General features: G+C 46.6%; 1 protein-coding gene across 1 annotated transcript; it reads right to left on the reverse strand.

The window, feature by feature from the left end:
• Positions 1-950: 950 nt before the first annotated feature.
• Positions 951-16008, reverse strand: CRLF3 (cytokine receptor like factor 3). Its single transcript, XM_071451541.1, has 8 exons — positions 15730-16008; positions 13103-13310; positions 11227-11314; positions 10589-10766; positions 9301-9523; positions 7932-8064; positions 4852-4964; positions 951-3985 (listed from the first exon to the last, which is right to left on the reverse strand). The coding sequence occupies exons 1-8, from the start codon at positions 15859-15861 to the stop codon at positions 3732-3734; spliced, it is 1329 nt and encodes a 442-aa protein (XP_071307642.1). The 5' UTR covers positions 15862-16008; the 3' UTR covers positions 951-3731.
• Between the last annotated feature and the right edge of the window lie 13 nt (positions 16009-16021).

The following is a 16021-nucleotide window of genomic DNA, read 5'->3' on the forward strand; positions in this document are numbered from 1 at the left end:
TTGCCCATGATTGGAAGTGTTCTGATTATTTATCTGATCAACAAAACAAAACTCCCAACCCATACAATCCCCCAGACCAGAAATTTGGTTTTACCTCTGGGAATACAGGAGGCATTCTGTGAGGGCAATTTTGAGAGTGTTGTTCCAAGTTAAATATTTCTTAATTCACAGAAGTCTGGTGCCATCATCAACGAGTGGAGCTGTTCCCTGTTACAAATCTGACTCTGGTTTCACATCCAAGAAAACAAAGGCTTTGCAGTAGGTAAGTCCTTCCCTGACTTTGACCTGGAGCTTTTAGGCTGTTCAATTTGAGAGTGAAGCTGCAGCTCTGGAGGAGAAACACTTGGCATCTTGTCATGAAGAAAGCTCATGTGAATGGAGTATTTATGAGAGAAAGCTGCCAAGTCAGCAACTTCACTTACTGGTTTCACAAGCTGTTTTTCCTTTAAAAGAGACCAAAGAACTGGAACAGGCTCCAGGTAAAGCAGAACTAAGGGAATGAAGTAAAGCTGTGTGTTAGTCCAACAGGGACTTTATTTGAAGGTGATTAAATACCTCTGCTGCTGGCCAAAAACTACAGATGTGTAAGAGCTGCACCACAGAATGCAGCAGTAAGAGATGGGAACAGTAAAATGGAGACAGGCAAATCAGCTGGGATGGAATATTGAGGGAGGTAGCTCATAGATGCTGTAACAAATTTTATTAAAAGAAGGGAAAATTATTTTTTCAAGAGATGTCAGTTAAAATTTGGACATAAAGGTAAGTGCACAGGTGGGAAACCTGGAAATAAATTGGGACTTCTGAGGACATAAGATTAAATAATGGGAAAAAAAATGGGGAGAAGCTCTTAAAGATGGCTGCAATGCTCTAGAAAACATATTCTTACCTTGTTAGAATGCTGTGGTGCTCAGCTTTATGCCTCAATAAATAATTTTCTAGACAATACACAGTTGAGGGATAAAACTTTTATTTAAAAAAATTCAAATTTCTCTTGACACATAAGTCTTAGTTGAGGTAAGTTAATGTACTAGCTTAGGAAAACAACTTTCAAGATTGGGTTTCATAAGCCATTAACACTCTGTTGCTTGCAGGGCTCCAAGACCTAGAGGTGCAAATTGTAAAGGAAGTGTCAAGTTTTCCATCCAGCTGACCTCTGCTGCGGAAGAACAGAATTTACACCTTTCAGTTCAAGCCTCTTCCGCCTCTTTGCATCCTTTATTCCTTTAGTCCTCGGGTCTCTTGCCCTGAGACTCTTCACTCCTCCTCTGTTCACAAGGTGCAGCTCCAAGAGGTGGCTGAAAGTACCTCATTGGCAATTTGGACAGTGAGGCTTGTGCCAAGTTCAAATAAAAAAACAAAACCACCACAATAACAACAAAAGAACCATTGGCAAACTGCCCTTGTTCAACACACAGCTGAAGCCTGAAGGCAGAAAAACTTCTCATGCCCTCCTCCCCAGCTCTCCAGGGCAGCAGTAGGGGCCTCTCATGACCCTTCACAGTCATCTTCAGCTGCTTCTGTGGATATTCTGAACAACCTGACACGGCATTGCCACCTCTGGAAGTACCTGAATTCAAGGTTTAAGCTTTATTTTCTAATATGTAAGTAAATATCCTGAAGAATCTATAGTCTGACCAGCCCCTCCAAGAGCAGATGAAAAGGTACCTGACCCATTGGTACCTCACAAGTGTGGATATTCACAATTTTACTTTCCATATGGTAGAAGTACTAAGTTACAACTAGTACCTGATACCTGAAGTGTGTAAGTAGAACTGCCAGCACTACTACATGGAGCAAGATTTAAGCCAGCTGCTGTCTGGAGTGCCTGTCCAGCCCTCTGAGCAGGACTGACACTTTCATCTACTGAACCTTTATGTAAAAGTACTGAAAACACTCTTCACAGGAGAACAGAACGTTGAAAGCACAGGATATGCCAGTATTCTCTTTCTGCTAACACTGAACTAGTGAAGCTTGAAAAACTGAGAGTACTGCAAGCCCTTTGTGGCTAACAGTGGATGATCTGACCTGCAGCAGCTCAGTCTTTCTCACTTCATGTCTTCCTGCCCATTCCACCCTAACTCTGCCTTGTGCAGGTTCTTTGCACTCATCTAAATGCACACATTTTTTTCTCCTGTAACTGGTATAAATACCAACAGCCATTCTCCTTGTCTGAAATTCTTGTAGCCCTGCTACAGCTTCTTGGGGAAAAATTCAGGCAGGATGGCTCACCTTTTTGTACTGACAGTGGTGAGTATGGGCAATGTTAATTAATTGTAAAATAAGCCTTTATGCTTTAAGCTTATTATGGTAGCATAGAGGGCTAATGTAGCACATTGCCACTGAAGAAAAGGCAGTATGATGTATGATTGTCTAGGCTTTATAAAAATAGTGCTACTCTAACATGATAAAATATATTTAATTTCAATTGAACTTGAGGTAAGCCCATCAGTGAATGTTATTTTTAAATATTCCTTAAATCCAGTAGCATTGCAATCTTTTGACCAGGAATAGGCTCTCTTTGAGACTGAGCCTATCCATCTTAGTTGTCCTTAGAGGAAAAGTGTGTAACTTTACGTAACTTCTGAATTCCAAGTAATTTAATTCACACTATTATTTATCCCATCCTACTCGATGGAGGAGACAGCTTAATTACCACCATCTCTTCAATTCTGACTGCCCCAGGTTAAACCTATGCAGGCAGGGCCTGCCTGAAGCCCACCCAAAGCCCATCTCCCTCACTCCAGGTGGAGCTGTCTGCAGTGCTTGGGCCATGGACCTGCACTGACTGCCCCGTGGCCCCAGGCAGAATTTGGGATTGCCGGGAATCCTGCACATCACAACATCACCTGTGTTGGCACACAGTAAGAGAAGGCTGTCTCTGAGTTTAGAAGGGCTCTGAGGAATCACAGCTGCCAATCCACAGGGTGAGCTCAGGTACCAAATCACTGAGACTTGCTCAGACACAGGCTCTGTGTGAATTGTAACCGGGGCAGACATTCAGAGAGGCTCAGGATCACATCCTGCTCTGGCTTGGTCTGCTTGAGGCAACTGTGCATGGTCAACGTAAGCATCCCCACGCAGCTACTACAGAAAACATATTCCAAGTGACAACACAGAAAGCAGCTCAAGAAGCATGGAAATAAGGCACTTAAGTGAGACAGGAACAGGCTGGCTCCCTCTGAGCCCCAGGCTGGCTCAGAGCTCCCTGCTGCAGAGGGATGAACAGTACCATGTGCGAGGGGGCGGCTGCCGCGGGCAGCCCCGCTGCCCACACAGACCCCTAAGGCAGCATCGTGCACAAGGAAGCACAGCAGGACCTCACTGCTCTAAATACTGTGCTCTGAGTGGCAGAAATACAACTTTGGTCCATTACCACCCCTAAAACACTAATTTCACAGAGCAGCAGCTTTAAGCAAAGTTAATTCTACACAACGCGCGTACCCTGAGACGAGTACAATGAAATACTGACAAAAATCAAGTTTAGAGGAAAAAAGGGAAAGGTCTGATGGACTGCTTAAATTAATTTGCCTACACAAATGCTTGTTTCTAGCTCTTCTGGAGTAACAAATCCAATGTTTCACAATTATTGTTTAAATGAATCCAGTATGAAGTACAATATAGTGGAGTTCAAGTACTATAAAGACAGGGGTTTGTTACCAGATTGTTGTCAAACAGCTGGAAACTCAGCTTTTAACTTTACAGCAAGAACAAAAAAATCCCTTTACTCACTGCTAAAAGACCAAAACCTTCCAGCCTGGGTATGAGAATGAACATCCAAAATACAAAGAGCCACAGCACTGATCAAGTACCCAGTCAAAGACCACTTCTCTGTTGTTAGAGCTGATGGTTACTCGAAGCTTGAAGTTTCCTCCCTCGTTGCCACAGGGTCCAAACTGCACAACTTCCATGTCAAATGTCACAGTGGAGCCAGAAGTAACAGCAGGCAGCTGGTTTGTCATCTCTTTTCCATTTACAAATACTGCCCCTGAAAGAGTCAGCAGATCTAACAGTATTTCTCATTTTCTGTACATACTAACGTGCAAGAACACATCTCTCTATTTTTTGCAGGCAAATAGGGAAGTAACCCTGCTACATTTGTCTTGTCACATGGAACAGGCTGCAATAACTGCTAGCAGGAAGAGATCTGTGATCTCACCAAGGATTTTTAACTGCACAAGCAGCACATACATGAAAGCTGCTCATGTGTCATGTAGGGATCTAAAGAGCCAGGGGCTGTGGGTTTTGGGAAGGAAAATTCCTGCCTGGATCAGGAATAGTGAGGCCAGCAGGAGCAGGGAGGTCATCCTTCCCCTATACTGGGCACTGGTGAGGGCACACCTCGAGTGCTGTGTCCAGTTCTGACCCCTCAGTTTGGGGAGGATGTTGAGATGCTCAAACACATCCAGAGGAGAGCAATGAGGCTGGAGAGGGAACACAAACCCTGTGAGGAACCACTGAGGCAGCTGAGGGTGCTCAGCCTGGAGAAAAAGGAGACTCAGGGGTGACCTTATCACTCTCTACAACTCCCAGGAAGGTGCCTGTGCTCAGGTGGGGTGTTGGGCTCTTTCTCCAGGCAGCACTGACAGAACCAGAGGACACAGTCTCAAGCTGTGCCAAGGGAAATATGGGTTGGATATTAGGAAAAAGTTTTTTACAGAAAGGGTGATAAAGTTCTGGAATGTTCTGCCTGGGGAGGTGGTGGAGTCACCATCCCTGGGTGTGTTTAAAAGGGGACTGGATGTGGCACTGGGTGCCAGGGTTTAGCTGAGGTGTTGGGGCATGGGTTGGACTCGCTGATCTCTAAAGTCTCCCCCCAGGAGGTGTTTGTGTGGCTGTGTGGCTCAGACTCACCGTTGGTGCTGATGCACACGGCCTGGTCCCGCTGCAGGGACTCGTCGCCGTTGCGCTGCTCCGCGCACACGCCCAGGCTGTCCCGCCGGTCCGGCTGCCCCACGGTCTCAATCCTAACAAGAAAAAGGTAAAGTCCAAACATTTAAATGAAATCCAGACAGTCACTCCAGACTCCTGTACTGTGCTCCAGGGTTCTCAACATTTCACCCAAACTTTTGGGGAGATCCCTGGTGAATGACAAAATTCCCGCCAGCTTTCCCAAGAGCTCCACTGAGCAATACTCTATTAATCTGTACAAAATATGAAGCAAACCCTTGCTTCCTGCAAACTTCCAGTGCTATTTAATACAATTCTCCACTGTCACAGCTTAGAAATGACCTTTCAAAATTATTTCCAGTTGTCTGAAGCATACAATATGCTCAGCTGGACCATCAGCTATACCACACTACTGGTCAGCATCATGTATTATGTCAAGACAGCTGTAGCTTTAGCAGGGATTTCATAAGCATGACTGAAATAGGTTCTTTGGACCCTGGCATATTCTGCTGTAATGGGATGATGAGGATGGGGTGTTGTTTTGGGGGTGTATTTGGTTTGGGCTTTTGTAATAAATCAGCCTGGTGCAAACCAAGCAATGCCTAGAAGAGCATTTACATGTCTGGCCTCTGCTCAGCTGTATTTAGAGTTTTAGTCTGGGGAAAGAATCTCTGAAGAAAATGCAAACAAGTTGTGCAAATGACCAGGGACTCAGTTCCCTGTGGGCCCCAGCAGAGGAGTGAGGCTGCACAGTTCATACACTGAAGGGCTGTTCTGGACTTAAGTCCCTTCTCTTGTACTGCCACCTCTCAAAGGTGCTAAATCCTACTTTACAGAGAGCCTGAGTGACTCAGGTCTTTCCTAGAAAGTAAAGCAGTTGTTATTTTCATTGCAGCTTGAGAGAAAGAACAGACTGATCTTTGGTTGTTGGCAAACAAAGGAAAACTTCAGCAGAACTTTCAGGAAACAGCAATTAAAGGGGACAGTGGACTGGCACACAATGAGTTAACTCTTTAGAGGCAAAGATAAAATTGGAACCATGTTTTACTTTTGCACTCCATTAGGTTTTCAGTCCCCTGGGAATGGCACTAAGAGAGCAATAGCCCTGCACTGTAAAGCAAAGGAAAAACGATTACTTGAATCTCCAAGAAGCTTTTACTTTGGAAGCGATCCACCATCTTTTCCCAAAGCAACCCTAAAGGAGATTTCAACTTCCTTTTGGTGCACAACAAAAATGCTGCACAACAAAACCTTGTCTCTGCCACTGCAGCCCAGACACTGCACCTGGTTAACCCCCTCCAGTTTCCATTTGCCTCAGAGCACAGAGAGGTCCATCCACGGTCCATCCATGGGCATCACAGGCACTGCCTCAGCCTCAGCTGTCAGCAGAGCTGTGCTGGGTTCCTGACAGAGTGTGAGCACCACAGGGCATCTGCAGGGTGAGCCCAAATCACTGTGTGCCTGCCCACAGCAAAGAAAGCTTTAGGGAGATGGAGAGCTGTGGAGAGATGTTCCATTCCCTGAGGGCAGCTCCCTGGAGCAAGGCAACAGGAGGAGACTTGACCTAAAGCAGTGATGTTTTCCTACAGCTTGGCCAAATGCTTCAGCTCAGGACAACTGCCACAGTTTATCTTTAAAATGTAGACACAAAGCACTGTGTTTATCACAACTTCACTGCTCACTGACAAGCTGTGCCTGGGTCCTGAACACAGAGAACACAGAGCTGCTTGAGAATAATAACTTGTGTTCCAACAGCTGGAGGAAGTCAAGCACCAAGTACTACATCTCCCAGCCCAAGAAAATCTCTCACACTTCCAAACAAGAAGCTACTCTTGGACCTTGGAAGAGGAACAAAACAAAATTTTGAGGTTGTCTCTAACCTCAAGATTCGTGTCACGATAGTTCTTGTGGACATGTGCTTGTTTGAGCTCTGCCATCCTGAAACAATCAGGATGGTTACGGACTTGGAGAGAAGTCCATAACCAAAATGTGAAGCAAAACATTTTCATATGCTACCAATAAAAAAAATAAAAAGCACTGGACTGAGAGAGAACCAAGGGAAACCTCAAGGTTCTGCCTTTAATTTCACAGGCATTGCTGAGCCAAGAGAAGTTAAATCTAGCAACAGATATCAAATGAAAGCTTTAGATCTTTTTATCCATCTCAGACAGGGCAACTGAATACATCCTCACACTACAACCATCTAAAGTTAACATAATCCATTATCAGGAAGGGATAAATGAAACACCATGGAATAAGTCATGAAAGTATCATGAACAGCCCTTTTCAATTGCCTGTGGGGGCTGCCTGCTGTACAGCAAGTAGTTTTATTTAACCAGGGAAAAGATTAAACAAAGCTTCATAGTCTCTGAGGTCTGTAATCACAACTGACATATCCACAAGGACTTTCCTCATACCCTGTTAAACAGCATCATCTCAGGGATAGGATGACAGGCAGCAAAGCTGCCAAGGTTTTTAATCATGTTCTGTGTCAAATGGAAAGCTTGAAATTCACAAGATCCCTTCTCCACTCTGGATCTTCTAGTGCCAGTTTCAAGCAGTAGTCTGACCAGCACTAATTATCTCACATGTCACAGGCATCGCTGCCAGACTGTCATCCCAACAGCACATCAGTGTTTTCATGTCAAAGTCTTCAGAGCCAGTGATTAGTCTGGGAAGGAAAGCACCCCTGACCCAAGGTTAAAAGGAGCTAGAGGCAAAGCTCCATTGACTTCAGCCAGTAACAGCTGCTACAAAACATCAGGAAGTTCAACATTCCACAGATCTGCTCAGCATGAACTATATTTTACCATCCCTCAGGAGTTCACTCACTTTTATGAAAGTGCAGGTCCTACAAAAACATCAGGTGTTTTCCTACAAAGCCAGGAAGCAGAACTACAGGAAGGTCAGATGTCACATAGAGGCACTACCTTGACTGGAGCTGAGCTGATTTACAACTCAAACGTGCCTCAGGTTTACACACAACTCAGATGTGACAGCTCACAGGGGATGCACCAGCCACCAGCCACCCAAAAAGGACTTGCCTGAATGTTAATGTCTGCCCACAGAAATAAGTAGGAGCTTTGGAGTAGAGCACACCACAGGACTGAGAATCATTCCGGAGTGCTATGTTTCTTCGGCTGCTCAAGCTGTAACCCTCCAGACCAGCTGTCCATTCTTCAAAGAAAACAAACAAAAAAGCAAGAAAATTGTGAATCTCAACTTGGTCCTGTCTGTGCCAAATCAAGCCAGTCCCAATGTCTACTCAGTGCACCTCATGCAGCTTAAGCTATGTTAAAAACAGGGGCTGGTTTTGCCTTTTTCTTATGGAGAGATTTGTTTTTCAAATAAACTGCAATTACAAAAAGTATTTTCCAGCTCAGAGTTCACCAGGAGTTCACTCTTTGCTGCAATCCCTGCCAAGTCTTATTGTAAGAAAAGGAAAGCCTTCATTACCCACTGTGCTTAGAAATTTCTAAGTGAAGAGAAAATTTAAATTTTCCTCTCTCCAAGATAAGAGCTTGTTAGGAGCTGTAGTGTAGGAGCGTCAGGGGGTAGGATGGTGGGGACGGACAGAGACGAGAGATCTCTGCAGCCAGGTCAGGAACTTGGGGTTCATTGCAAAGGGCCTGGGTGCAGGGCCCTGCTGGGAGCTGCCAGCCACAGCTCAGAGCAGGCCCCAGAGAAGAGAGGGGGAGAGAGGATGAGAGGGAAAGAGGGTAAAAACATAAGAGAGTAAAAGGGGTAAGAGCATAGAAAAGTAAGAGCTAAGAGGGAAGAACTAAGAGACAAGAGGTAAGAAAGTGAGGTTCCCGTTACAATACAATAAATCTTCTTCTGTGTTGAATATTCTAATTCTCACTAACCAATCTAGTACAAGATACAAATCCTAGAGCATTTACATACAGCCTATAAGAATCACTACATTACCGTACTGTGTTAGATTTTAAACCCTAAAAACTCCTCTTTGGACCCCTTCTGCCAAACTGGCAGGGTCTGCTCTGACCCTTGGACCTGCCTGCACGCAGAGGGTCTTGTTTCATCAAAAGGGGATCACCTTCAGCTGGCCACACCATTGTTCTGCAGTTGTTCAGAAACTAAGGGATCTCAAAGCTTGCTTTCATTTCAATCTCACTTATAGTTTCTATATTCTCAAAATCTTTTGCCAGACAATCATATTTATAAGGCTTTCCTGTTTCATCTTCCCCAACACTGTAGGTCATCAAGAATCCTTATGTTGTGGTGAGGGAGAAGAAAAAATAATGCTTTTCTTCTGGCTCACATGCTTTCCAAAGCTAAGGAAGCAGCGAGCCACCTGGGAAAGGCTCACTGAGTGTTCCTCAGCCAAGGAAGCCAAGAATGCATTGCAGGCCAGAGGGACAGCTCATGCCACGTCCGTGGGGCTCGACGTACCGTGGGGCACCAGCGTGGTGCGGCCGGTCTGGGCCACGCTCCAGGGGCTCCACTCCTGGCGCCCGTCCCCGCGCGCGCACACCCGGAACTGGTAATCCACGTGGGGGTCCATGTGCAGCACCAGGAACTCGGGCTCTGAGCCCACGTACACGTCCTCAAAGGGGCTGCCCGGGCTCTTGCGGAACTGCAGCCGGTAATCCTGGGCTGAGAAATCCTCATCCACCTGCGGAAACGGTCACTGCGTCACAAAGGAGCCCTCTGGCTCTCCCTCCCCTCTGCAGGGGCGGTGTCAGGACAGCACTGCAGGTGATCACTCACAAGGTACTTCAGAGCAGAAAATGTGCCTTGTAGAAAGTAACATCAGTGTCTGAGCCAACATCAGTGTCTGAACCAACAGATGTATCAGAATTATTTTATTACAGTTAGAAAATATCTACAGAAGAAGAAACATTTAACAGAAGGCTGCTCATTCTAGCAGAGGTATAAAAAGATCCTTCAGCCAAAAGCTGAAAACAACTTTGCAGAAGAAATTCTGTGCCAGTTTTTAACAGCAAGGGAAAATCAGCGTTGTCCTTCATAAAGCGTTCCAGGGAGTGATTTGCAGTTCTTTGATATCTCTGAGTCAAAAGATATTTACACACACACCCCCTCAAAAAAACCCCTCCATTATCCCCCAGGCACAACCAAATCCTGGGAACTCCTGTACAGCACAGAAAATCAGACCCCACCTGAGAGCAGTGCCTATGGTTTAACAACCTGAGTCCACATCCTTCACAACTGAAGGGTGGCCAGCAATGAGTGGCTGTTGCTAGAACAACAAAGGTTTGTTTGATGCTGCCAAGGAGCACAGAGCTGTCCAACAACAACTAAACCACATCAGACCACAGCAGTGGTTTACTCAAAAATAGTTTTTGTATGTTGAAGAGAAAGACTACTGGACTAGCTAATATAATAATATTTTCTTTTTCTACCCACTGCATCTCCCTAAGAACACAAAGGTGTTTAGGGGTAAAAGTGTAACAGAGCAGGTCCAGCTTCCTCCTGGGTCTGCTAAAGCAAGTGTCACTGCAGGCAGACACAAACCCAGCACCAGCCACACACCATCACTGCACTGCCTTGTCTTTAAATGACACCATTACCATAAAAACAACTTAAGGTTTTTAACTCCACACTGGAGTGGACTAGTCTTTGGAAGGCAGTAGAGAGCTCAGAAAGAAAGTGGATTGTTTGGGTTTTTTTTAGAAAAAACCCAAGTCTAAAGGAATTTCACACAGGATATTTTACCTACCTTACACCATCGGACTAAAATACCTCCAGGCTTTTCCACAAACTCCTCCAGCTGTACAGGTGGGCGGGATGCCACAGTTCCATGTCTGAATATTTGATTTTTCAATATAGTAAGGAGGCAGTCATCCAGCTGGGCAGATAAACAAGGCACGTCAACCAAGGAAGGCACTTCTGGTAAGCTGAGAAAGGAAAGTTTGCTGTAATGAGAGAGGCCGGCTTCCACAAATTCAAATTTCATCCATACACTTGAATCTGTGCAGATTTGCAAAGAGAGAACAGCTGCAGAAATTGGCACGTGCACTCCAAACTTAAAAGACTCAGCAAACATTGTGTTTCAGCCCTAACCAGACTGTTTGTCAGCAAATACTCTGAAACACAGGCTGTTCTACAGGGAGTGGCTTCATCCTTTACCAATAAACAGCCTATATTCCCACAGAACATATGGAGGGTGAAAACCCCCTTCATTCTGTGAGTGCCAGCCCCAAAGAGAGTCTGTGAAACAAGCAGGACAGCAGCACCTCAAATGAATTTTTTGAGGCAATGGAGCAGAAAGCTTTTGTTTCAAAGGAGAAAAGATCCCCTACAAAGAAGGGCACAGGTGCCACTGCCTCAGACCACCTCAGAATGTTGGTGTCTTACCTATCTAGCTGAATATGTAAAGCTTTTTTTGTAAAGTTGCAAAGTTTCTCATTCTGTTGTCCCACATCTCCATCGACTGCACTCTCTCCTGCAACCAAACAGTAAAAATATTTCTAATGAGACAACATCCACAGAAGGCATTCTTTGCTTCAAAGAATAACCAGTTCTGACATGAACAACCAATTAAATGTGAAGCACTCTCAGCACTTTTGCTAGTCTTAGCTAGAAAATGCAATTACAGGTAACAATATAAAGCCTATCTAGCAACTTTTGAAGCTCTCAAAGCTACCTGTAGACACACCCATAACAGATGTAATAATTTGCCTCAGGTCTCAGACAGAAGCAGAACTGGGGTCAGATGACAAAAAAAAAAACCAGGATTATTAATCCCTTTCTCCACTAGCTTTAAATGAAGAAAAAAGCAAAGCACATTCACTGATCAGATAATAAAAAAGCAGGCACTTAAAAGCAAGAGATAATGTCAATCATTGTTCTGTTTGTTACAATCACAATCGTTGTCACAATGAAGGAAATAATCTAATCCATGCAATAGAGTGTGGAGATAAAGACAAATATTTTCCTAAGCTTTCCATATAAAGTAGCATCCCACACTTCATCTTACAGAGACATATGCTCCAGTCTCCTGTCTGCTGACTTTAGGGTAATTTACAACTTCAGCCAGCTCAGTCCTTTTCCAAGTGGAGGATTACACACGTTACAAATCTCTGAAGGAAAGCACACGTCATAATTGGCAGCAGGAGATTTAATAACCATGGAGGTTTAACTCCTGTGTGCCTCAGCTGCAGCCTGTGCTGGTCCTGCCCACAGCCCTGGTGATGCTCCTGCTCAGAGCACCCGGGGGAATGGGAACTGCAGCGAGTCAGCTCCTCATCAGACCCCACAGAATTTCACACAAAAACCTTCTGCCACCACGCTGATTCGGTAACCTGAGACTTAAAATAAAATCAAGGTGAACACCAGCTGTCCCAGAGCTGTGGTGGTAGAAAAAAACCCAGCAAATTAATCCCTAAACACGGTCACTGCTCCTGTGAGCAGGAGGCACTGAGCTCCCCAGCCAGCACAAAGCTCAGGGCTGAGGAGGAACTGGGAGCTTTCCCACCCCTGGGACACAGCTCAGCTCCCAGAACTGAGCTCATGCTGAAAGCAAGTTAAAGTTGAGACATGAGAACAATGCAAGGAAACTGCCAACACACTCATGGCTCAGACATGCTCCCAGTAGGTTCTCCAGCCTGGGGAAAACAGGCAAGAGTGACATTCCTTTCTGCCGAGGTATTTAGCATCAGCAGGGTATAGTCTGGACCTTACAATAATATTCTACATGTCCATTTTTGTCTGCCTCATCTTAAGACTTCTTAGAGAAATTTTCCCCATACAATGGCCATTTGATTCCTCATGTTCCCCACCAACAATAACATAATTACACTCAGCAGGACAATGTGTTTATTTCAGCTATTTCAGCAAGACAGACATAATTTACTTCACCAAAACAGACACTTTGCTCTAGTGGTACCCACAATGTATTTTATTCCAAAGTAGCCTGACATATTTTTCTGTCTACCCTGGAGAGGTAGAGAATGTCTCTGCAGTGAAATAATTCTCAAATAGGTACTTCCTGCCCTTCAGGAGAGGCTACACTGACACATGTACACCCCAGGACTGGAGTGAAATGCTGAAATACAGATTTGTAGGAGATAATAATGATCAGCTCTTCACTACATCTACCCAATTCTTAACATGTAGTTTGAGGCAAGCCCAAAATGAGCCAAACACAGTGATAATAATGGGAATACTCCAGACGTTTGACAGAGCCACACTGGAAGGCAGAGCTAAGACTCAGCACCAGGTCCTGCCTCACCTTCCCGGAGCAGATCATCGGCCGTGCTGACCCCGTGCTCGATCAGCTTCTGGCACTCATCCAGGGGCTTGATGCTCTCCTGCTCTATGACATCCACCTCCTGCAGCAGGGACGTCAGGCGCTCGTCCAGCAGCTTCTTCAGGGTCCCTTTCAAATCACTGAAATGCTGCTCAAGCACATCTCTGGTGGATGTAGCACTATCTTTGATCTGAATTCAAGTAACAGGAAAGAAGGATTCAGGATAAAGGCAAAGGCCATGCACATCTTTTATTTTTCTGAAGCATCTCACCCACACTTGCTGGAGAAAAGCTGCAAGTGGAGTCTGCTTTAAAAAATCATCACTGGCAGTTAACAAATTAGTGAAGTCATTTTTAGTACATGTACAGCAGGAAGGGAGGCAAAGAAACCAGCCTGGATGAGGGGAAGAGCATATTAACTAAGCAAAATACAACATGGGTTATGGGTGCTTCAATCAAGGAATTTTTCTTGTCAGAAAAGTCCAAATGCTCTGTAGATCTCCTCCCTGCTGCCCCTCAAAAAACCCCACTGCTGTAATCCTACTTAAAAACACTCTGCCATCCTCTGGTAATCCTCCTTGCAAACAAAAACCTATCAGACTTTCAGAAAACTATCTAGGAGCACTTTTTTAAGTGCTATCACTTCACTGGATTTTAAAAATCCTCATAAAACTGCTTTCTTTTCAATTTTGTTCAAACAGCTACCCTTGGGGACCGGACAGGGTGAACAGCAAGTCTGTTTTGATTCCGGAAGAACCTGACCACAGAAGGTTCTACAAGTGCTCATTAAAATGTCTGCACACTTGCTGAATCTGGCTTTTTTGGGAAGAAAACACACTTGAACATCCCTGAGCTAAAGATGCAAAAATCAGAAGTAAACATCTCCCTGTGAACGACATTTCTAAGTCACGCACACAAGGAAATGCTGCAGCGCGCTGATGGCCTTACACGTAATTTCTAGATGTTTAAAAGTACAGACAACCAACACAGGAAGTTCTCTGGTTAGGTAAAATAAATTTCCTCTTCACCAAATACTCATGAAGGTCTGCAGCTGCCACACAGCTCTGTTTCCCTTTTTTTGTAAGTTCAATGCTTGAGGGAAAAAAGGAAGTATTTAGCTTTGTGACGGGGTGGGGCAAAGGAAGACAGAACACTCACTTCTCCAAGCATTTTACCTCCATTACAGGCAGATACAAATTCAGCAGCTCAGCCACAGAATTAGATACTGCTCATCATACAAAAGAGGAAATGCAAGTCCCTGAACACGCAGAGCTCTGTGAAGTTTGCAGAAAATCACATCCCATTGGTCCAAAGGAAAAGGATGCAACATGAGTGATCCAGTCCCATCATCAGCCAACCAGCCCTCAAATAATAAAGCTGCCACTATACAAACCCCAGTCTTGCACACTCAGCACCTTGGGAACACAGGGAACTCTTGGATGTGCACAAAACAGCAAGAGGATGGAAAGAGAGAAAACAGAAACACGCACACAGCAAAGGAATTGCCCGCAAGAGCAAAAGGAAAGGTGAGCTAACTACACACTCACTGCACAAAGGGCTGCCTCTCACTGCCCAGCAACACTTTGAGATGACAAGGTTTGGATGAAAGACAGCCACGAACAATTCATTTTCTTAAGCAGTCTGTGGTTTCAGTGCTGCCTAATTAAATGTCCAATGATCACCCACATGCTCTGGGAACAGGACACTCACCCAGCAGATTCACAGCAGGTTTCTGCACTAACGTGATCCACTTCGGAAAAACCAACGGGTCACCACGGAAACACTCCCTAAGTTTGGTTTTGTTGGGGTTTTTATTTACCCCTCGCAGAGCTGAATCAAAGACAGCAAGGCATCACTTCCAGCCTGCAAACCTCCATGTGCTGAGAGGCTGCCTGGGCAGAGGAGCCAGCCCGGCACTGCGGCTCTCTGTCCCTCCTATCTGCTCCTGCATCTCCCGCGGGTGGCTCACAGCCCCACGGGAGCCCTGCCCGGCTCCAGCCAAACCGGCTAACCGGGAATGCCGGCAGCCCTCCCGCCCGACCCACGGGTACGTGACCCGGGCCCTGCGGAGCATGGGGACAGCAAGCAGCCTTCATTCAGCACAGCATCCAGGCCAGGGAGCAGCTGCCCAGGCAGGCATCCCATGTGAGAATGAGCATAACACACCCCATTAAATCAGACTTAAATCCCAGCTACTTTGGAAGCGTCGTTCTTTAAGGTATTTATTCGTGGCTGGGAAAGCTCCCTCTGCTCCCAGAAAACGAAGCTCAGCTCAGTAAGAGACTTCAGCTCGCATCCCTTTCCTCCGACACGTCGCACATTTGCCATTGCCACACGCTCCATCTCCGGCACCCCCGCCGGTCCCGGGGCTCTCATCACCCCCGGGGCTCCCCCTCCTCCACCCTGCCCACACCTGAGCCCCATCCCGGCTCTCCCGGCGGACAGGAACCACGGACAAACGCCGCGCCCCGGGAGAGGAGCGGCCAGGGCCCGCCGCCCGCAGCGGGGGCCGCCTGCGGGCACCGGGCAGGCACAGCCCGGGCAGGGCTCCGGCCGCTCCTCCCGGGGCAGCTCCGGAGAACCCGGTCCCGTCCCGTCCCATTTCCTCACCTGCTCCCGCGCCTGGTGCAGCCCCCGCAGCCGCTGCTGCAGCTCCCGCCGGTAGCTCCGCGCCGCCTCGATGCTCTCCCGAGCCTCCTGCAAGAGGAGCCGCACCTCGGCCTCGGCGGCGGCGGCCTCCATGGGCAGCCGCGGCAGCAGCGAGGCGGCGGCGGCAGCGGCGGGGCGGAGCGGGCGGGGCGGGGCGGGCGAACCTCGGCCCCGGAAGGGCCGCGCATCCGCGGGGCGGGGCGGGGCGGGAAGCGCGGCGGGTGCGGGAGGCGGCCCCGGGAGGCGGCCCCGG

The sequence above is a fragment of the Agelaius tricolor genome, unplaced genomic scaffold (assembly GCF_023055355.1).
Source record: "Agelaius tricolor isolate 1412-34295 unplaced genomic scaffold, bAgeTri1.0.p SCAF_32, whole genome shotgun sequence".
NCBI classification, from domain to species: Eukaryota; Metazoa; Chordata; class Aves; order Passeriformes; family Icteridae; genus Agelaius; species Agelaius tricolor.

What these genes read in the sequence shown, in the direction of transcription:
- CRLF3 (XM_071451541.1), bottom strand. Translation starts at nt 15,861, where the DNA reads ATGGAGGCCGCCGCCGCCGAGGCCGAGGTGCGGCTCCTCTTGCAGGAG. An exon ending in TTTTAGTCCGATGGTGTAAG is followed by an intron (nt 9,524 to 10,588) that starts GTAGGTAAAATA and finishes CCGTTTCCGCAG; the next exon opens with GTGGATGAGGATTTCTCAGC. An exon ending in CGTGTGCATCAGCACCAACG is followed by an intron (nt 3,986 to 4,851) that starts GTGAGTCTGAGC and finishes TGACTCTTTCAG; the next exon opens with GGGCAGTATTTGTAAATGGA.